General features: G+C 32.2%; 1 protein-coding gene across 1 annotated transcript; it reads right to left on the reverse strand.

Moving 5' to 3' along the window:
• Positions 1-7,477: 7,477 nt before the first annotated feature.
• LOC120073933 (uncharacterized) lies at positions 7,478-14,463 on the reverse strand. The gene is made up of 3 exons (XM_039026853.2): positions 13,740-14,463; positions 11,206-11,373; positions 7,478-9,403 (listed from the first exon to the last, which is right to left on the reverse strand). Exons 1-3 carry the CDS (start codon positions 14,280-14,282, stop codon positions 7,667-7,669), a joined length of 2,448 nt encoding a protein of 815 aa, XP_038882781.2. The 5' UTR covers positions 14,283-14,463; the 3' UTR covers positions 7,478-7,666.
• Between the last annotated feature and the right edge of the window lie 9,426 nt (positions 14,464-23,889).

The raw sequence follows: 23,889 nt of genomic DNA on the forward strand, positions 1-23,889 counted from the left end.
GTAATTGAAATTGAATACAGATGCAACTTGGTTATCAGTGGGTGATATAGGTGGGATTGGTTGGCTGGTTCATAATCATGAGAATCAGGTGATTTTAGGCAGTTGCAAGTTCGTCCAAATATGTGGCAATGTCAATTTGCTGGAAGCAGAAACGCTGTTGGAGGGTTTATTTTTTTATTGAAAAAGAGTGGTCTAGTAACGACCCTCTTATTAAAGTTGAATGTGATGCACAAGATCGTATCAAGCTTTTGAATAGGAAGAAATTTTCTTTTGTTGAAATTGGGACCATGAATAATAATTAGAGAAAATCTTGAGGTGTGCATGAAGCTATGTGCTTCTTTCTGTAGAGTTGACTTCGTCAGGCAATTTCGAGGAGAGGTTGGTTCGTCTGCTGTTCGTGTTGTGCGAAAATATCTGTAAGGGAGGTTTGTTTCAATGGTGAGGAAATGCTCTCCATTGCGTTTAAAAGACAAAAATGCTACTCGACCAACTCGCCAACCATACCGAGTGCTCAAATCAGAGATAGCTGACTTAAAGTTTAAATCAATGGTATCTAGTGAAATTGATATTAATGGTGACTTGAAAGTGAATTCTGTCCTAAACTTGTGTGAAGAAAGAGGCTCTGGTCCTAGGGAGCGTTCAGGGAGGGAAGAGGCTTTAGTCGCTGATGGTGGGAATGAGAGTGGTGCAGAATCCTGGAGTATGGTTTAGGGTTGCGGTAGTGGAGTCTCATCGGTGGCCGCTGTCAAAAGGTTGAAGATGGACGAAGTTGACTTAGATCCGATGAACCAGGCTACCGATCTAGTCTAAGGTTGGGTTCAGCACCTGGGTGGAGATGGGCTTCAGGTCGTGGTGGGCTTTTAAAGGCCCAGAAGCCGAACGAGTTGGGTGAGGGTAGTTGGGTAGTGGTAGCCAGGTGGAGTGTGTGGTCGGTTCGGGGCAGAGTTTGGATCGAGTGGGTGGGGTTACGTTTTCTGGGCCTGTGGTTCCTGGACCGGATGTCGTTGGCAGGGGGGCGCTAAAGGGCTTGATAGGCTAAAGAGTAGTAGGCCTGGATTTGGGGGGTGAGATTTTGTGTGAGGGGTCTAGGGTTGTAGGCCGTAAGGAGGGAAAAAATCGTGGAATGCTCTTTTTGGGACCAATTTGAAACATAATTTGGAATTCACTCCTCCGGTGGTTGAGAATGACAGGGTTGTTGTGGAACCATGTGAAGAGGTATTGTCTGATGGTATTAGTATGTGGGAAACTTCGTTGGTTGGGCAGTTTGTGGATGCAAGGCTTCCCTTCTCAATGATCTCTTGGCTTATTCAGAGAACTTGGGGTCGTGTGAAGATGCCCTCTATTACGGTGTTGGAGAATGGACTGATTATTTTTAAATTCCTCAAAATGGAGTCGTGTGATTAGGTGTTAGCAAATAGGTCGTGGCATCTGTGTGGCAAGCCAATCTTACTTCGGCAATGGTCTCCAGGTATTGTTCCAGAAACCTTTGTTTTTTATTCTGTGCCAATTTGGATTAAATTAGCAAGGGTTCCTTTGGAGATGTGGACAGATAGAGGTTTGGCAGTAATTACTAGTGCAGTAGGAAAACCTGTAACTCTTGTTGTTGCTACTAGGGATAGGCATCGTCTATCGTATGTTAGAGTTTGTGTGGAACTCGATGGCGCCTTGCTGTTACCTCCAATAGTTACTGTTAGAATGCAAGGTCAGGAATTCATAGTCCCTATAACCTATGAGTGGAAACCTCGTAAATGTGGTTGTTGTGGTTCTTTTGGGCATACCCCTGAGTTGTGTGTAAAGCAGAGCGTGGTGAATGATTATGATTTGAGTATTGTGGTGGCTAGTGAGGGATGTGCTAGGGAGGTAAGTGTTAAAAAGGATGTCTTTACACACTAGGGGGAGATGGAGGTGCCATTCATGAGGGTAGTACAAATGTTTGTGATGTGCAATCACCTTGGTTGGGTAGAGGTGAGGGTGGTGGTAATGAGTTCACTCTGGTAAATCGTCGACGTCGAGAGCGGACGGTTGGTTCCCTAGGTACTGGTAGAAATGTTTGGGGGTCCCCCGGAATTATAGGTTTTGTTAAGCATGTTGTTGAACATAATCAATTTGATATTCTAAGGGAAGAGGGGGATGATTCTCTTACGCTGGCTATAGTGCAATCTGACCCTGATCCACTGCGTGTTATGGGTATGTCTGGTGGGAGTACAAGTAAAATGCCTGTGGGGGGTGGCAGTAAAGATTTTTTGTCAGTATCATGATCTGGTGCTCTGGAATGTAAGGGGTTTGAATGAACCTGTTAAATGTAGGATGGTGGCGAATTTTCTTTATTCTTCATCTGTAAGCTTTTGTTGTCTACTTGAGACTAGGGTGCGTGTAGAGAATTTTGACTTTATGTTTGGCAGATTTGGAGACTCTTGGAGTTGTATGTGTAGCTATAGCCCGAGAGGTGTAGGGCGCATTTAGGTGATATGGAAGAAGAATCTGTATGACTCATCTCCTAAGATTATTGATGATCAGTGCATCGTAAGGTGTCTCAGAGCGATGAGTTCTACTGATGCTATAAATGTGGCTGTTGTTTATGCCTCTAATATTGTGTCCGAGAGGCGTGTTCTTTGGAGACCGTTGATTGATATTTGCTTTGATCGGCAAATTAGAGGGCTGGTTATGGTTGACTTTAATGATATTTGTAATCCTTTGGAGGGTTTTGAGGGTAATCCTTATAGGGGGAGATGGAGGAGTTTGATAGGGCTATTCTTGAAGCTGATCTAGTGTAATTGGGTGTTCAGGGGAACTGGTTTATGTGGACGAGTAAGGTTAAGGGAGCTGGTATTTTGCGTTGCTTAGATAGGTCCCTAATGAATGAGTTATGAACTGATCATGGTCCTCATACTAGGGTTAGAGTGAAGCCGTGAGGGATTTCTGATCATAGCCCCATTTTGGTTTCCATTGATGGTTGTGTTGCTCGTCTGGTACCCACGTTTTAGTATTTTAATCATTGGGCCGATTCTGCTGATTTCATGGCTGTCGTTGCCTCTTTTAGAAGACGCATCCTGGAGTGTTCCTTTTGGTTAGTTTGACGAGGAATTTAGACCTTAAAACCGGTGTTTCGTTCTACTTTTAGTAAGCATATTGAAGGTTTGAGATGTTTGATGCGGGAGGCCAGAGGTAGGATGGAGTTCGCTCAGGCTGCCGTGGAGCGTGACCCATCTTCTGAGTTTTTGATTGGTGAGGCTACCTCGACGACTGAGGAGTTTTGGAGGTTAGCAAGATTGAAGGAGGCTTCACTTCGTCAAAAGTCTCATGTTCAATGGTTGGAGCTGAGAAATCAGAACACGTTGTTCTTTCATCGGTCGGTTCGGGCGTGGTTGGTTAGAAATGGTTTATTCTCGATGAATGATTCTGATGAGATTTGTTAGTCGTCACATAGCAGAGTGGCAAATATGGCTGTTAAATACTTTAATGGAAGTTTAGGGATGTAGAAGTTGGCGTATAGGGACCTTACGACCCAGATTGATGAAATCGTACAATTTTAGTGGCCTGATGAGTGTCTTAGGGACATGTGCAGTCCTGTTACTAGGGAGGAGGTACGTAATGCCTTGTTTTCTATGAAATCGGGGAAAGCTCCTAGCCTAGATGGTTATCATGTGGAATTCTATAAATATGTTTGGAGTGTGGTTGGGGAGGATTTTTGCACGGCTCTGCGCCATTTCTTTGTTATGTATTATCTTTCCTATGGGGTAAACGCCACAACTCTGACCCTAATTCCTAAATGTCCTAGTGCTGATCGTATGGTGGATTTTCGCCTTATTGCTTGCTGTAATGTGGTGATAAATGTATTTCTAAGATGATTGCTAACAAACTTCGTGGGTGTTTGCCTTGGCTTATCAGTGGGAACCAATCGGCGTTTGTACAAGGGCGGTGTATCACTGATAATATTTTATTGTGCCAAGAGCTTGTTAGGGGGTATCAGCTTAATAGGGGTAAACCTCATTGTGTGCTGAAGATGGACCTTCAGAAGGCCTATGACTCTATTAATTGGGACTTTTTGTTTGGTGTTCTTTTGGCCATTGGTACTCCTTTGAAGTTTGTGAGTTGGATTCGTGCTTGTGTTACATCCCTTTTTTTCTCTATGATGATTAATGGATCTCTTGAGGGGTACTTTCCTGGTAGGAAAGGGTTAAGGCAGAGGGATCTTTTGTCCCCGTTCCTGTTTGTGATGGTTATGGAGGTCTTATCTTGTATGGTGAATAACCCTCTGCCCTCTTTTGTGTTTCATCATAGGTGTAAAAAGGTGAGGTTGACTCACTTATCATTTGCTAATGACTTCATGATTTTTTTGTGCAGCTGATCATGGTTCATTGAGTTTTTGAATCAGGTGTTAAGTCTGTTTGCGGAGTTATTTGAGTTGGTGGCTATGTGAAGCTCTATGTTTGTTGCTGGTGTTTCTTGTGATGTGGCTAGGGAGTTGGCTAGGACTATGGGGTTTGTTCTTGGGTATTTGTCTGTTCGTTATCTTGGGCTTCCTTTGTTGTCGGGTAGGTTGAAGGCTATGGATTGTGCCCCTTTGATTTAAAAGATTACTACTCGGGTTAGAAGTTGGGCTGTGAGATCCCTTTCCTTTGCGGGTCATTTGTAGTTGGTCTGGTCGGTGTTGCAGAGCTTCCAGGTATATTGGTTTAGTGTGTTTGTGTTGCCTGGTTCTGTTGCCCATGAGGTTGATCGTATTTCACGGGCTTACTTGTGGAGAGGGCGGATTGATGGTAGGGAGGGGGGTGCGTGTTGCTTGAGATGAGGTTTGTTTGCCGAAAGTTGAAGGGGGTTTGGGTATCCATCATACTTCTTCCTGGAATGTAGCGGCTATTTTAAAATTGTTCTGGTTATTGTTGGTGCAGTCTGGTTCCTTGTGGGTTGCATGGATGGAGGAGTATGTGCTTCAAAGTTGTTCGTTAGGCAATTCGTACTGAGATAGGGCGGTCCCGGTGTTTGAGGTGATTTTATGTTGTCGTAATAGGCTTAAGTCATTTGTTAGTATGTAGATTGGTAATGAGAGGAGATTTTTTGTTTGGTAAGACCTGTGGCTACCTGTGGGGTCCATTTTCAAGATTTATGGGGATCACGTGATTAATGATGCTACCAGTCGTCATGAGGCTAGACTGTCAGATTTTTTATCTATTGATGGTTGTTGACATTGGCTTTCGATTTCTTGGGAACTTCTTAAATTGTGGGCCTGGTTGAGGATGTGGAGCCGAGGGTGAGTGGGGAGGATTGTTGGGTTCGGGTATCGAGTGGTAATAGTCAGTTCACCATTGCTAGTGCTTGGGAGAGTTTGCGTCTGAGGTGTCCTAGAGTGTCCTGGGCTCATCTAGTTTGGTCTAGGGGTAATATTCCGAGACATTCTTTTTGTGCCCTGCTGGCAATGAAGGATAGATTAGGTAATCGAGATTGGTTGAGGAGGTAAGATCGAACGGTGGATGTTGTCTGTCTGCTTTCGATGGGGTGGAGTCTCGAAATCATTTGTTTTTTGACAGTGTGTTTGGGATGAGGTTTGGGAGGGTATGTTGCCTCTGTTAGGTTCGTCTCATCGGGTTTCTGAGTGGGATGTGGAGTTGAGCTAGGTGTATCGGGTGGGGTCTAGTAAGCATGTTCGGAGTAAGTTATTTCGAGTTTTCTAGTGTGCGTCAATTTATTATATTTGGCAGGAGAGGAATCGTCGGTTGCATGGCGGGCATCCGAGAATGGCATCTACTTTGTTACAGCTTATCGTCTCTATGGTCTATGTGCGTACTGTCTCTTGGCGGATTGATCTTCATAACCTTCTCTAGCTTACTTGTTTTTTTGTTGTCTTTTGTTACTATGGTTCTTGGGTTGTCCTCGGTTTGGGGATTTTTTGTTATGATTACTTTTTGCTTCTGGTTGGTTTGTTCATATCACTTTTTATTGGTTATGCTGGTGTTATACTTGTTCCGTCTGTCCGTTGTTATGTAGGTGCTTTGTTTACTATGGTACCTTGATCCCAGGCTGTGAGATCCCTCTTGTTGTTGTATAATAATATTGTCTATTAAAAAAAAAAAGAAATTGGAATCATCGTTGAGGATATTCTTTTTGTTGGAAACGATGTAGTTTTATTATATCCTTCAAGGGGAGAACAAATCTACTCATAACATTGCATCTTTGTTCTCCTCTCAAGTATGTTCTTTGATATGAAAATAAGTCTTTTTCCATATAATGCTTTTTTCCTTCTTGGTTAGGGTTTAGGTGTGATTGGTTGTGGTGGGTGTATTGTTGATCCCTATTTGCCTAAAGAACATTTTTTTATTAAATATTTTTACTTTAATTAAGAATGGCCTAAATTAAGGAGTTAGTCCTAAAGTTGGGGTAAAAATTGCATCCAAGTTAAATCTCTAATCAATATTGATGAAATTTTGAAGAACTGAGATTCTTATTTAAAAATATATTTTTTTATTAAATATTTTATATTATTATTTTTTTAAAGTATTGGATAGCTAAAAAGAGAATTAAATGTTAAGCTAAAAAGAGAATTGGTTATCACTGTGAAGTCAAGGCACAAACAAACCACAACCAAAAGAAAAGAATAATAAAGAAAATCAAACACACACAACTCAAGAGAAGAGGTCCCAAAGAGAAAAACCTCTGCAGTCTCATCAATCAAAGCCTCAAACCACTTTGATTAGCAAAGAAAAAACTTGAACTGAACAACCTGACTGACCACCTAGAATGGACGCAAGGTAGCTTCATGGACACACATATTACGCTCATGTCAAATATGATAAATAATCGCACACCAAGCGGCTTGTCATATCTTACTCCCAATTGATTGCTACACTAAAGTGACACAAGAGCATGTCCCCCAAATAGTCTGGCCCAAAGAATAAATTATCTCGAGACTCAACTCCTTCAAAGCACATAACACATTCACTACGGATATCAAAACACCACCTATTAATACCATCATACATCGATTTCAAACAACAAGATAGGTAATGAGTGAATGTCTGGGATTATTATCTTTAAACCAAATGAGGCTAGTCTAAAGTACCACATGTTGCCTAAGTCGCAAGGATTCCGAGAAATAAAAATTCAAAGTCTAAAGATTTGTTGAATACAAAAACAAAAGTTTAAAAACGTATTAGACACTTTCTAAAACTCAAAACCCAACCCTGCTAAACACAAAATTCTTCAGAGACTCGTAGAAACTTGGTAAGGTTCATAGTCCTATTTGCCACAAAACTGGAAAAAAATGTTTTTTTTTTTAAAATAAAGATATTGTAAATTTAAGTGTGCATGGCTTTGCACATGCTGGCATTACTACTAGCCGTAGTGCAAGTTGCTCCTAATAAAGATTAGTGGACCAAAAGCTAAGTGTAATCATGAGACTTTGGAATTTTTTCTTCGTTAATAATACAATTATTGCAATAAAGAAAACTTATGCACCAATCAAGATACATTACATATAACATGTTGCTTGCCTTTTGATTTAAAAAATAATCAAGGCATTTAAATACTTTATTTGAACTTAGAACACAGAGAAGTATCAAGTATGTCAAGCTTTTGCATCAGTCAGACCATAAACTTTGCCTGATTACTGCAAAGCAAACTCAGTGTATCTTTATAAATATCTCACTATGGATTTGAATTTCTAGTTAGTTTATTTTGTACAGTAAGCATTTACTTTTGTTGAAAGTTCTTGCAAATTTATATGAATGGATGGATTCTCCAGTTTCAGAAGCTGATGCACTTCTTTCTCCATCACCATTGTTTCTCTCATCAAACATTCCATACAAAACCCAATGGAACTCAAACATAATGTCATTTGGCCTTTCAGATTTCCCTCAACTTCATCATTTGTGTAAGCTTTGCTCAGTATTTCATTTGCACGTTGGCAGAAAGAACCCACAATTTTCTCAACATCTTCTTCACTTAAAGCAAAAGCTTTGCATCCATCATTTGAAGCCTTCTTCCCCATCTCCATTTCAGAACATTGGTTCCAGTTTTTGTTCTGCAATTCTTTTAAGGACTTTATTAGGCTTACCTTATCCATGAACTCCAGAGAGCATCCAACTTTTTTGCTGAAAGCTTCCATGTCTTCACTTAAACTATCATGGAGTTCCTTCACAACAAGCCCAGACCTATTGAGTTCTAGAGACAGAAACTTCATTTCATGCAGCATAATCTGTAAGATATCCACTGTTTTCTGGAGGGATTTCAGAAGTTTCTCATAGCAGCCACCTTGGAAAGGTGTGAACCAGAAATTAGGCTCAAACCCAGCTTCAACAATGAATTTTTCTAATTGACTAACATGGGATTTCAGAATTTTGTGGTATTCTATCAATGAAATGAAATTAGAAGTTTCATTCAAGTTTTTTTGGGGAATGAGGATTACCCTTTTGATGAAATCTTGAATGGCCACCAAACTTGTTGAGAATTCTGTTTTTGCCAAAGTTGCTGCTCTTGTTGGGTTGAATACAATCTCCACTGTTAGAAAACAGAGCAATCCAATGCAAGCTTCTGTGATTCTAGCATTTGCAAACTCAGATGGAATGCCATAATTCTTCCTCCCAAGAACTAGCAATGCGCCTAATGCTGATGCAATCCCACCAGATTGACCATACATTCTACTATGAACAAGAAAGCTGGTAAAAACAACCCAAGGGAGAAGAGGTAAGAGCCATAAATACTCATATTTCTTTAAAATGAAACAGCATAAAACGCCATAGATTGACCCAATTGCCGTCCCTTGAGCTCGAACATTTGCAACAGTAAATATGGCTTGTCTCTCAGTTGCAAAGCTGATGGCAACCGTCAATCCTGACCAATACCCATTTGGCTTTGTATAAGTCAGACCCAGAAACACAGCAAGCCCCAATGTAATCGAGCACTTCAACGCAAAACGCAAACTCTGGTTTGTAGGCAACATGTTCGACAAAATGCCCCAACGAGTTTCTTTTGTACGATGGTCTCTCAACTCGGTTGCTTCTTCCCCATTGGCTCTCCGACCGATTTCCACCTCGGAGATGAGATTCCGGCCGGCGGCGGAGGCAGTTGAGTCGTACAGAAGGATTTCCATACAACGCAAGAAGAAGGAAGTGGGCAGAATCTGAGGAGTAATGGGAGAAATGTTGAGAGGCAGAGGGATTGAGAAGGTGGGCTTTGTCTCCGGCGCGGTTGTGGAAGTAGAAGGAACGGAGATCTTGAATTGCTGTAGCTTTAAGATGGCTTTGGTTTTGAGATTGTTGAGGAAATTGCAGAGTTGTTCATCCATTGCTCCGAAGGCCATTGAAGGGGAAGTTAACGCGGCTTCCATTCCTCTCATTGCAACTTCAATTTCTTCCATCTTTTCTTCAATGTCGAAGCCCATCTGTCGTCTCTCCCAAATCATTCCTCTCTGTGTTCACAAGAACAATGGTTATGATTCGAACTCTCTAAACTTCCAAATTATGGAAAAATTACGTAATAACTTATAAGTTAGGGGTGATTTATTTTTAAAATTTTTAAGATCACTTCTATGAAAAAAAATCAAAATATGTTTTTTATTGTGAGAAAATTAATTTAATATTTAACTTTATGAGTATAATATTGATATCAACGAAATTGATTTTAAATAATTAAAAACATACTTAAGAATGATTTTAAACTATAAAAAGTGATTTTAAAAATTTTAGAATCAACTCATATCATGAGGTCGAGTTTTGAATCTTTTCCATTTTTTTGTTAATGGAAGTTCTGGGTATCGGTTTATATGAGCGGAGTTGAAGAAAAAAAGAATTTTATTTATCTTACAGATTGGGATAGAAAAAGCTTTTATTGTGTCGTTTAAGTTATATAGAAACTCTTGGTCATAATCATGAGGTCGAGTTTTGAATCTTTTTATCGCTAAATTATTATTGTAGTAAAAAAAATTGAAAAAACAATTATCTATTAAGATTTATGGACCAAATAAGAGCGAAGCTAGAAGTTTGAGGACTAAATTTGTAATTACAAGGCTGGGAGAATTTTATTTTCTTTAGGCGGTTATAAATTCATATTTCAATGTTAATCAGTAACATTATTTATATTAATGAAATTTTTTTTTTTTTATTCTCGTGTTTGTTGAAGGTTAAAATTATTCATCTTTTGTTAAGAGATATTATTTATATGTATAATAGTATCGATGAAATAAAATACAATCTATTTTTTATAATCAAACTTAAATGTAATTTACCAACATGAACAAAAAAAAATAGATGTATTTTATTTCATGTATAAAATATGTACGTCAAAAGAAAAGGAAAATACATAAAGATAAACCAACAAACAAAATAAAGTTTTAAGCATAATTTTCTTTTTTAAAAAAATATTTAAGAGTAAATTTCTACCGGTACTAACTAACCTTCCTTAATGTAATATTAATTGTTTGACATTATATAATTTGGTTGTAACTATAGGTAGATCAAAAGTATCAATTTAAATTTTACTTTATATGTCATTATATATATATATATTACTATCTATTTTATCCTCTCTATATTATTTAGTTACTTACCATGACAAATAAGGAAATTCTTATAAATATAAAAATTTTAAAAATATTTATATTTTCTAATAAAAAGTTCCAAAAGTACAGTACTTTTGGAACTTTTTGCTATAAAATGTAAAATATTTTCAAATATCTTTTATATTTAAAAATGTTCTTGACAAATAATCCTCATTTATGAGTCTAACTGCATTAACTTTTTTAACAATAATGGATGGATGATCAAACCTTTCCCTCAATTAAATTTGAAATTTAATTTCCTCTTTGTTTTTATAAAACAATTATTTAGCCTTCGTTTGATAATCATTTAATTTTTTATTTTTATTTTTTAAAATTAAACATACCACTTCTACCTCCAAATTTCTTCATTTATTATATATTTTTTTAAGAAAAATACAAATCAATATAAGAAATAGAGAAGAAATAGATTTAATTTTTTTTTTTTTTAAAAAAAAACGAAATGGTTACTAAACAGGATCTTAAATACTACATTTATCCATGAGCTTTTAATCTTTTTCATTTTGTCTATGTACTTTTAACTTCATCTTTTTTAGATACTAAAATAAAAAGTTAAAAATATAAGATTAAAAATAAAACGAAACGAGACGCATTTAAACCTAATTAAAGCTCCTTCGTTGTTGATTTAAAAAATGAAAAAGGTGAAGTGATCATACCATATTGGCTTTGATACTTTGAAGAAGCTTTGTTCCATTTGTTGATAGAGACTTGGCTTCAACCATCAATGCAATTGCCTCTGCTTTGCTCTTCGCACCCACCCCTTCCACCATTGCCCCAATTCTCTCGCAACCATTCTCACAATAACCCCTACTCAGTTTCCTTATCTGCACCCACATGCACCAAAATAATATCATTCATAATATATTCCTTTTTTTTTTACAAAAAATATTCTCATTTTATTTCCACGTCAAAAATTAATAATTTCGATCTATAATCATCATCTATTGATGCATCAGTTCTTTTCATTGAAGTCAGAGGTTCGTATCTTATTTTCATATGTGAAGAAATATCTTAATGGCTGAAATTTGTATTTAGATGATAAAAAATTTGAACACCTTAATTTGTCCATGTTCTTTGCAATTATACAATTGGTAGGCCACATATATTCTGAGAGAATGACGTTTTGTGAGAATAAATACCAAAGATATATTTTTACAGCAATTATAAAATAACCAAAATATTTATTTTGTTGTCAATGTAATTTTTTATATAGATTTTTCTAAAAGAAAATTATTTAAACAGAAACTCTTTTCTAAAGTTTAAATCACGGGATGATAATTATCAGGTTTATGTTCAAATCCCTCTACTTTAATTGTACTAACAAAAAAGTTAGTGGGCCTAGTATATAATTCTATATGAATTTTATAATAAACTACATAGATTGATGTATAATTTTATTTTGGAAAAATTACTTTTTTAGTTCTCAAGTTTTAAAGAATATATATTTTTGGTCTCTGAATTTTAAAAATGTACATTTTTAGTCATAGGTTTATAAGAATAGACACATTTGATCCCTGAATTTTCAAAATGTGTTTTTTTAGTCCTTGAGTTTTTAAAAAGTCTCTCAAATAACTTTATATTATTATTTTAAATAATTATGTGACATTCTAAATTAGAAAAATATATATATTTTTTTAAAAAAATTACATCCTCTCTAAAACTATCTTTTCTAATTTTAAATATCACATAATTATTTTTAAAAAAATCAAACAAAAAAAATACTTCAAGGACCTTATAAACCTATTTTAAAAAACTCAATGACTAAAAAGGTATATTTTGAAAACTTAGGAACCAAATGAGTCTATTTTTATAAACCTGGGGACTAAAAAAAATATATTTTTAAAATTTAATGACCAAACACACATTCTTCAAAACTTAGGGACTTAAAAGGTAATTTTCCTTTTATTTTTTTTAGTACAATCAATGGAGTATGAAGATCAAACTGGAGATTATGGCTAACAGGAAATAAGCTTATGCCAATTATTACCTCTTACCTATACTTACTTTGGCAATATTTTATCCAAATATTCAACGTTTTGCTAAAATCATTTTATCTATTTTTTTCAAAAGTTTCATTAATGGTTCATTTATAAGTATGAATTTTGAGAATGTGTGTTGCCCTTCAATATATATATACATGTAGACAAACATTCGTTGATTTGACATAAACTTAGTAGAGTGAATAATTGTCTTTTTTTTTTTTTTTTTTTTACTTTAAACTAAAAATAAAATAAAATTCAATTAATTCTTTTGTTCATATGGAGATTTGAGTATTATTGTGGTTAAGAGAATAATTATGCCATACAATTAAATTAATTAGATCACTCTTTATAGTGATCTCTGATTTCATAATGTTTGATTGATTATATAAATTGAAAATTCCCAATTTTTTTAAAAATATATTTAGAAAGGCCCCTTATAATTACTAATATTTCTTTTTCCAATTTGCTTCTTGGTTTTAAGTATTTCAAATATACTCCGGTTAGTATTTGAGTTTTGGTGTAATAAAAATGGGGTTATTTTTAAATACAGAAAAATGAACAAAAAAAATATTTATAAATATAGCAAAATGTCATTATCATCTATCACTGATAAACACGAATAGTCATTAATAGATATCTGATAAATTGTGACATTTTACTATATTTATAAATATTTTCAACAGATTTTTCATTTAAAACAGTTTTTCATAAAAATATCTATAAAAAAAGGTTATTACTTTTAATTCTTTTAGAATATTACATCACAATTATGAAAAGATGTTTGAACTTTTTTAACGTTGTATTCAAAGAATTTGTCTTTTAAATATGAAAAATACTTATAGACATCTTGAGTCATTCATTTTTATGTAGTTCATTTTTTTTTGTCTAATTATAGTTTGTCATGTGACAATTCTTTTTTAAAATATCTTTGAGGATTTTTTTTATTATTATTTTTAATGTGTGGTTGGAATGGATTTTTTCCTCTTAAATTAGGAAGGAATATAACTAAAAAATAAAATAAAACAATAAATATTAAAAAAAAAAGTAAAAAAGGGGTTTTTAAATATAAAAAACATTTAAAAATATTTTATTGTAAGTAGGATCAAGTTATCGGAGGAAGAAAGATTATATATTTATAAAATCAAGATTTTATTTTAACAAAAATTTTGGTCGTATCTATGAAAATTATTTCTGGACCTTGATTTTACCTGGAAGAAGGCGAGGCGTGGGAAGGGAAGCATCATGGCGGCGACGGCGGCGAGAGCTCCGGCAGCCGTACTGGACGCAACCCGAATTGGGTGCATAACAAAACTGATCTGACCGCCGTGAATCACTGTCCCAACGTACACGATCACCAGCTGTCCAAAGGCAATTCGCTTCGTCAGCAAGTGGGTCCGCTCCGGCAGCGCCACCACAAACGCACTGACAATCACCGCCAACGCCGCCGATGCCGCACCGGTGAATCGTCCCGGTCCGATCAGCCACAAGCACGGCACAGACAAGACCACCACCGACACTACCGCCCACATCACGTGCCACACACCCCTGACGGCATCACCGACCGATACCGCGTCGGAAAGTACAATGGAAATAGTGGTGACATAAGAGAAAGCCGAGAACGCCAGTAACCGTCTGACCGGCGCCGGCCCGAAAATCGTGACGACACCGACTATGGCACATGCCAAAGCCGCTCGTAAAGCTAAGCCTAGGCGCATTCGCCACACAATCGCCGTCGCCGCCACGACCGCCATTTATTAGGGGTTTGTATGTATATAGTATATAAAAGAGGAAGAAAGAAAGAGAAAGAAGGAGAGAAAAGGAAGAACTTAACAAAAGCTTTAGGTCTGTAAAAAGGAAAAGAGATTTGGTTTGTGACAAAATTTTAACTTGAATTTAATATATAAGGCAAAATGTTTGGTAGCACAATGGGACAGTGGAATACACACTTAGCATAGATTTTATAACTAAATGTTGGGAGAATAATGGGATTGGAATATAATATATTTACCCTTCCTTTAAAAATAATAATAATCATAATAATAAACTTATATTTAAATGTCATTCTCGTCTCTATACTTTTTAGTTTATTTTAATCAATGTATCTTTATGATATTTGTTTTGATCTTTATATGTACTTTTGATTTATACTGATTATAGTTTTTAAATTCAAAATGTCCTTTAAAAAGTGACCACTTTGGTCTTATTTTTTAAAATTTTTATATATAATAGAACTATTTTATTACAAATTTATATGGTTATATTTTTCGAAATTTAGTAAATGAAGTACAAGTATCATGATAAAATTTGATCAAAGGACAAGAGATTAAACAAAAAAAAAAAAAAAAATTGCAAATTTTGTCCTATTTTGAAAAAAAGTTAGAATTCAGTTCCTATGATTTATAAATCGAATTTATTCTATATGGTTTGATAAAATTCTCATAAATAATCCTAGACTATTGATGAGTTTTTTTTCTTTATCAAACCATAAGAACTAGATTCTAACTTTTAGAACTATAGGAATTAAACTCTAATTTTCTCTAAACTATATGGACCAAATTTATAATTTAACCAATAAAAAGATAAAGAGATCAAAATAGTCATTTTTTAAAAGTAGAGTGACCCAAATGATTGAAATGAAAAAAAAAAAAAAGTTGTTGAGAGTATAGAGATCATCTAATTCGATATATTGAAAGTATGAGCCAAAGTCAAAAGTAGGGACCAAAACTATATTCAAATGTATTTTGAATTTGGTCCATAAACCTTGCAAATTGTGAGTATTAAATATTTATACTTTCAAAGAGTTTTAATGAAGGTTTAAATGTTTAAATTTTATTTCGTGCATGTCCTCACAGTTAATATGACCCTCGAATTAATCATATACAATTTTAAGGATCTTAGTAAGGATAACTTTTAGCACGATTCTTCAATACATAATGAATTACATAAAGGTTAAATGTTAATAGATTTAGGCATAACGTGAGAAATGATCTAAAATTATCAAAACGTTTCAAAGTATAATGAGACTACAAACACAACTATAAAAGTTAATTAGGAATCTATATATTTAAAACTTTTAAAAGTATAAAATTAAATAGATTTCACAATCCCATTCATTTACCAAATTTAATTAAAAGTGAACCCAAGAGAAAAGGTGTGAAAAAATTGTCATTTTAGACTCTTAAACTATTAGAGACATTCATACGCATGTTTAAAAGTCTTTTAAGGATATGTTTCTCTTTTAAAACGAGGGATATTGTGAATGGTTAAATTAATTATTATATTAGTTTAATTCTAACAACATTTTGATGGGTAAAAGAATTTTTTTATCGCAGAAGGGACTAAATGTATTAACTAATTTAGCTCCAACTTGTTACACTTCAATCCATTTTAATCTTTTACAAATAATTTTTATTGGAAACCTAAATAATGTAGTCTATCCTTTTCGCTTTTAACGAGTTTTAGGTTCGAATCTTCATTCTAATATTTGTGACACAACATTTTTTAGCTCAGTTTTTAATATTATATATATATATATATATATATATATATATATATATATATATATATATTTGTAATATAACGTTTACTTTTAAAGTATTCTTACAATTATGCAATTGAAGGAATTGAATAATTAATTTATCTAATCAAAAGAGACTTTCTGATGATACCATTAAGCAGCCTCCATGATTCTCGTTGGCTTTCAACTAAATTGTTGTCCTACTCCAAACACGAAGAGACCAAAATGTTAAGTTTTTTTTTTAAAAAAAAATTATACGGAGATGTAAGAATCAAACCATCATAATTTAATTTGTGTATTTATCTACTAAGTTATATTTAAATTGGTTCTTAATGTTAACACATTCTATCTAGTTTGATCTTAACTAAATTGTATCTATGTGAGTCATGAGTTGTTTTTGTTGTGATGGGTCATACATTTTTATATCTTTTTTAAATTCTCCTTGATTACTTGAGAAGCTAAAAAATGATAACATTACATTGTAGCCCATGTGGCACAAACTTACCAGTTGTAATGAGTTCTTCTCTTTTTGTGCAAAAGACAAGAAAAAAAAAATCATTGTTTTTATTGCTCTAATATTACACTATTGGTTGAGACTTTGACTCTTGAGGGAACTGATTTACATTTTATCCATAATTTACTATCTTAGGATGGACGGAGTCATATAGGGATCAGGAGTACGTGCTCCTCGAATTATCGATTTTTGTACTTTAATTTTGAAGTGATAATTAGTAATATTAATGGAAAATGTTATAACATTTTTTTTTAAAAAAAAATCAATATGGCATGATTTACAAAAATGAATGAGGTGATAGATTTTGGTTACGTGGGAAAGGTATTGGATATATAAGATAAATCTTAATTTTAAAGAATATAATTAAAATTTAGTTTTTAAAAAATAAATTTTTATTTCACAAAAATTTAAAGCTAGTAGGAGATTGATTTTATACACTGCGTGATTCTCTAAAAGTGCTTTTAATAGATTTAATCACAATTTGATTTACCAAGCACAAAAAATGGTTAATAATGTCTCAAAATCACTTCTAACTCTCCCAAAATCAACCTCTAATGTACATTTAGGTTTTTAACATTAGAGTTTATAACATTACTTTTAATATGAATTTTCTTATTTGAATTAGTGATTTCAAAATGAAAGCCAAGTTTTGAAGGGGAAAAGAGCCCTTCAAGAACTTGTTTTTATTTTTGAAATTTGGCTAGATTTCAAATATTTTCCTAGTAAAGATTAAAACCGTTGTAAAGTAATTTTAAGAAATAAATATAATTTTTTTTTATTATCAAACATTGTTGTTGGGTTTTATGTTCTAAAACTCGTGGTTTATAAACGATAAACTCATTCTGTAAATTGATAAAGTAGTTGTTGAATATATGAATAAGCCGTTTTAGAAACAAATCCAATAAACTAAAAGATTCATGACTATTACATGAGTACTCGAAATTTATGTGGAGACATAAGAGTGGATCAGGTTCGAGTAAATAGTCTAAATGATCTATAGTATATGAATAAGGTTGGGTGCCTTATTTTAGTAACACTATCAGATGCGGTCCACTCTGTAGTTGTTATAAAAAGTTATAAAGTGCTACAGACGAAGTGATCCTGATTCGTAAATGTAGTGACATGAGGAGTGAGGGCGTCTTGTGCAAGATCGGACCAAGAAATCAGTCACTCTTACTTTATAACGTTGTTTACTGTTTAAGACTGACTATTTCAAAACAATAACCTAGATAACTTAACCTTAATCCTGAGCTAACTATGAACTCCTGTTTATTTAGGATTATCCTTAGATTTGTATAGGTGAGGGTTGGCTCAACAGCACCGGCTCAATAAGCTTCCCATTTTAGGGGTAAGACCGAGTAGATAGCTGGAAAAATATGGTGCAAGACGAAATTCACTCCTACTCGCTTTTAGGGATAGTAGAGAGGTTGTTTCCTTAAGTGCTAACTCTAGGTTTTGAACAAGGGGCCCCACTTTCTCATTGGTCCGAGAGGGACTCGCTTTTGTGATCGGATCACAAACTAATTGTTCATTAGAGGATCGGTGGGACTTAAGTAACAAGAGGTAATCTAGGGGTAAAACGGCATTTTGACCCAACCGTTATTACAACTTGTGAAGGGTTAACTTACTAATCATGGTTTTGAACAAGGGGCCCCACCCTCTCATTGGCCCGAGAGGGACTCGCTTTTGTGATCGGAAACTAATTGTTCATTAGAGAATTAGCGAGACTTAAGTAACAAGAGGTAATCTCGGGGTAAAACGGCCTTTTGACCCAACTGTTATTACAAACAACTTGTGAAGGGTTAACTTACTAATCATGGTTATCAAGTGGACACAATATATCTAGCAACTATTGGATTTTAGTGGAATGACCCAGTAGTTAACGAATGAGGGTTAATTTGATGTAAAAAATTTAACCAATTAATCTCGGATTGTTGGAGTCCAATGATCTGTAGGTTCATTAGGTCCCCTACTAGCTCACAAATGGATAAGCCTTAGAATAGCGTGATAAGTTGATTTGAAACGTTCAAATTAGAATTAATGGAATTAGTAATTATATGTGATATAATTACACGTTTAATTTTGGAACTAAACATAATTAGAGAATTGATTAATATTTAAATATGATTTACATATTAATTTCATGAATAGGGATTCTTGGTAGTGGAATTGGTGATTAATTAATTTAATATTTGATATTAAATTAATTGGAACTAATTAAATTATTTAATTAATTATTAATTATTAATTTTATTAGAAAAATTAATTTTGAATTAATTTTTGTAAAATTAATAAATTTTTAGTTTTAATTATAAAATTAAAAAACTGAAAATGATATTTGATTTTGAAAATGGATTCAAAATTAATAGAAAAATGAAAAATTAGAAAATGGAAAAACCCCATCAAAAGTGGGATTTTTTTCACTTTCTAACCAAGCACCTTATTCATTTCTTAGTACTGAAAATTGGAGTTGAAGGTGACAAAATTTAATGCAACTGGATTGCATGATATTCCAAGATATATCACATAAGCTTCAGCGGAAAGACTCCCATGCAAATTGATTGAATTTGTAGAGAAATTTTGGAGGTTGAGGTCTTCAACCTCGGTAAACTAGTGACCTCCTCTCCATTTTCCCCTAATTCAAGCTTGTTTTGAGTCTCACAACTTAATCTAAGACTCCAAGAGAATAGTAGGGAAGACCTTGGGGTGGTTCACAACCAAAGAAAAAGGAGATTGCAGCTGAAGATCAAAATTCAAGAGGTTCTTTAAAGGTATGTGTTGAAATCCTCTTAATTCTCTATGAACATACTTATTTTGATGTCAAAAATCAAGGAATTATAATGCTTAATGATCCTGTTTTCTTCCGATGCATGTTTCATCATAAATTAGTTTTAAACTCTCCATTAGTTTATATTTGACTTTACTATTAATTTTGAGTGTAATGAGAAAACTGACGAGAAAACTGACAATTTTTATGCATGACATAAACTTTTTAGATCGAGTGTATTCTTATTTCTTTTTATTTATTAAGTGAATTTAGTTTTCTCAACACAATATATTACCTCAACTAATTTTACGAGACAACATTCTAACCTAGTCCAACACAATAATTGGAATGTGAGAAAACTTGAAAACGTCGTACCTCTTTATTAAGAATTAATCCGTCTAAACTAATAGCAATATGATCAAATTGGGTGCTAAGAATCTCAAGTGACTTCTATAATCTATATGGATATTGAATTTAGATTAGTTTTAGCGTCCAATAAAAATGATGACATTGAATAAATATTTGAAAATGATGACTTTTACCACGTAGATTGTTCAACTAAAACAATTGGCAATCATTATTATAGATAACATAAAGTTTTATCTCAAAACTAATCGGTAATGAAAAGAGTAATCCATCTATCTTATAAAGAGTGTGAGATCCTTTCATTTTTTTCAATGTGTGATCCTCATCATGTCCCCTCAAGATGGTATATCTTTTGGGTTCGCCATTCTTGATCAAATTATAATTTCTTTTTATTGGACCGAATACCCATTTTGGCTTTAATTATAGGGCATTTTGAAAAATAGAAAAATATGGAAAAATATTTACATAAATAACAAAATTTAATTATAGTTGTGATAGACATTGTTATAAATGTCTATCATAGATAGACGGTAATAGAAGTCTATCAACACCTATTAATCATAGAAACTGATACAAGTCTATCATCGATAAAGATTGATAGAAGTCTATAAGTGTCTATCAGTTTTTTTTCTATTTCTGTAAATAATTTGACATTTTTTCTATCTATGAAAATGTTTCTTAATTATATCATCTAACACATATATCTCGACTAATTATAAGTTTTTTTTTTAGTTCAGGGCAAGAGGTCAAGAAGATCATGTGTTCAAACATCTATGATGTTCTTTTCCTCCCCAATTAATATTGATTTCCACTTATGCATTTGAAGGGGAATGTTAGATGATATAATTAATTTTTACTCATAAGCTTAAGCTTTTGAGTCAATCAGTAATGTTGCAAAATCAACAAACGGAAAAGATGTTTGTTACATCTATGGGATAAAGAAAAAAACAAGTTAGTTAGAGAGAATGTTATAGAATACAAAATAGTGGTACATCTAAGATTAGAGAATTTATATAATGCACTTCTCTATTAAACATCATATAATAGATTCAAGATATTTCCACGAGTAATTTAAGAATATCTTCTCCACTAAGAAATTAGTAATTTATATATTTTTCCTCCATATCATTGAGCTCTTTAACCTGTCGCTTAAGTAAGAGTTATTAATTTTACCATAATAAGTACTAACGTTATATAAACGTTTCATACACTCTCTCAATAAATTGGGTTATTAATCTTATAAAAACAATCATTAATTTAACCAAACTATTTCAACTTTCTCCCTTGACAATTTATCTCAAAATGGGTCAATTTAAAGTAGGCGTTGAACAGTTCAACATTGCTCAACTATCACGGAATTATATTTTTAATTTTGAGGTCTGAGGTTCGCTTTACTCCCCGTATTGTCTAACAATATATATATATATATATATATATAAGTCTTCGTATCTTGAAGAATACATATATTAAGTTCCTCAGTTTTCAAATTTTATCTTTTTTTTTTGTCACTTAATTTTTAAAAATAAGTTAAAAGGTTTTTTAAATACTTTTTCAAACTAAAGTATATGACCTTTTAAATTAAAAAAAAATTAAGAGAAAACATATCATTTTTAAAAATTATTTTTCTAAGTTATATCTATACTATATTAAATGGGGGCATATGGGAGAATCTTTATCTTCCCATATTGCTCTTCAATTTTAAGTAAATTCCTATTATACCCTCCCATCTCCTAGTTAATTACTACTCTCTCATTTCTTACGTTAGTTACTACTTATTATACCCTTTCATCTCTTAGGTTAGTTACTACTCATCACAAATTTTATTTACTCTCACCCTTTCATATGATTGTTTGTTATGATTGTGTTTGATATATATTGTTAACTCACTCGATTTCTTCATATTTACAACATGTTCCAAACTTTTGTATTGTCTAAACTTCTTGGTAAATTGTCCTTTTGTGATTTAAAATTGAATAATTTGTGAAATCCCTAATCTAAATTCAAATTCAAATTCAAATTTTATTTCTTTGTTTTTCTATGTAAAGGCTAATTTCTAAATTTATATCCCTATTATTATTGTATACATAGTTCTTTCTACGAGCATTACAAATTCTTCTCATTCTCAATTCTAAATCCATTATTAGAGATGTTTAAGTTCAATCTTCTTTGGTAAATTTAGTTAGTCTTTTTTGTTAAGTTTTTAAAATTATTAAGTTAAAATTTTTCAATTTATTATTGTATGCACATAGTTCTTTCTAGGGGTATTATAGATTCTTTCCACTCTCAATTCCAAATCCATCATTGTAGATATTTTAGTTCAATCCACCATTTATAGATTTAGTACATTTTTTTTTTTTTGTTGATTTTTTAAAACTAGTAAGTTTAAGTTTTCAAATTTATTTCTCTATTATTATCGTATACATAGTTCTTTTTGTGAGCATTATTTGATTGATATTTTAAACTTAATGTTTGATTTAGTTGCTCAAACTTGGGTTATATTGGCCATTTTCATTAATATAATAAAATTATTTATTTCTTGTTAAAGAAATATTGAAGTCATACTTTTTTTTTTGTATTTACATGTTAAAAAAAAGTTTTGTATTTTAAGAAAAATAAATTAAAATATTTAAAATATGAAGGTAGTTTTTTTTCCTAATCATTGTTTTTGGCATTGTTGTTTATACTTTTCTTTTTTAAAATTCTTAACTTAGTAGTATACCCAAAGAAAGATTTGTTAAAATCATGTATCAATAAATTCAAAAAGTTAATTTTGAGTAACAATACAAAACACTAAAACAATAATGGAAGAATATTTAGTTATTATATATATATATATATATATTTTAAAAATATGATTTGAGATCTTAATGATAAGAAGCAATTTCACTTATCAAATTTCGAGATAAAATTCACAAACAGTGTCCATATCATCAAAGAAAAAATGGTCAAAACAAGAACTATAAAACTATGTTCCATGAATATAAACAATAATTTTGTTTACGATGATATTTATATTATTTTTTTCCTTCTTTTACTTCCAAAAAGCAACCATCAAAGAACTACCCTTATCAATTATATTCCACAAATTTTATTCCAATTCAATAATTCAACTAAATCATTATGTATTTTAATTTGATTCATCTATCTCTTCTTGTATCTTTATTTACTGCTATAGTTTTATATATTTATTAATTTTTGAAGTTTTATATTTTAGAATAAATAAATTAAAAAATGAAGGTAATTTTATTTTTCTAAATAGATATTTTAGTATAATCATAGTTTTTGACTTTTGTTGTTTTTTTAATTATCTTTTCAAAAATTCATATCTTAATTGGATACTGAAAAAAAATAATCAAAATTAGATTTCAACAAACTAAAAAAAATAAATCTCATTAATAGTTAAAAAAATCTTTAAAACATGAGAAGATTTAGTTATTATAATTTTTTTTTAAAAATGATTTAATAGATTGGATCCTAATATAATAGGAAAAAAAACATTTAATTTTGATTACAAAAAGATATTTCTTTATTCAATGTCAAAATGATTAAATATGTATTTACTTATTTTTTATTAAATGGAGGTATATAATTCTTATGAAATATATTCTTTATTTATTTTTTTCCCAAAAAGTAATCATCAAAGAACTACCCCATAATAAAAATAGTTTATATTCATATGTCACTCTCTACCAATTTTACTTCACAAATTTTATTCCAATTACACAATTTTATATTTTAATTATTTCATTTCATGTTAAAGATTTATTAATTTAATTCAATGAATATTCTATCAAATTGAAATTATATCTTAAAATTTTATTTCATAAAAAATTTTAGTCATGCGATGCACGTGTCTTCCAACTAGTATATATTTTTTTTAAAAAAAAATTAAATTACTTAACTTATGGTCTTTTCATTTTTGGGATTAAACAACTTGCAATTAAAAGTACAATTATACAAATAATCGAGGAGTCATAATATCAAAAAGAACGATAATATCAACTATAATAATAATTTCCATTTTCAACCCATCTTTCATATACACTCTCTTTCATCTATTGGGATAAACAAAATAAATTATTGATATTTGAATGTAAATTAGAAAAATAAATACAAATTTGAAGAAAAAAGTTCTCACACCCTTATGATCTTTTCCAATATTATCAATACAAAATAAAATATAGGAATAGGGTC

Source organism: Benincasa hispida, chromosome 3 (assembly GCF_027475165.1).
Source record: "Benincasa hispida cultivar pf3 chromosome 3, pf3_genome.v1.1, whole genome shotgun sequence".
Lineage (NCBI taxonomy): Eukaryota > Viridiplantae > Streptophyta > Magnoliopsida > Cucurbitales > Cucurbitaceae > Benincasa > Benincasa hispida.

Bases quoted from the DNA above. Each gene is read 5' to 3' on its own strand.
- LOC120073933 (XM_039026853.2), bottom strand. From the start codon at position 14,282: ATGGCGGTCGTGGCGGCGACGGCGATTGTGTGGCGAATGCGCCTAGGC. The intron at 11,374-13,739 runs GTAAAATCAAGG...ATGTGGGTGCAG, and splicing joins CACGCCTCGCCTTCTTCCAG to ATAAGGAAACTGAGTAGGGG. The intron at 9,404-11,205 runs GTATGATCACTT...TTGTGAACACAG, and splicing joins AAAGTATCAAAGCCAATATG to AGAGGAATGATTTGGGAGAG.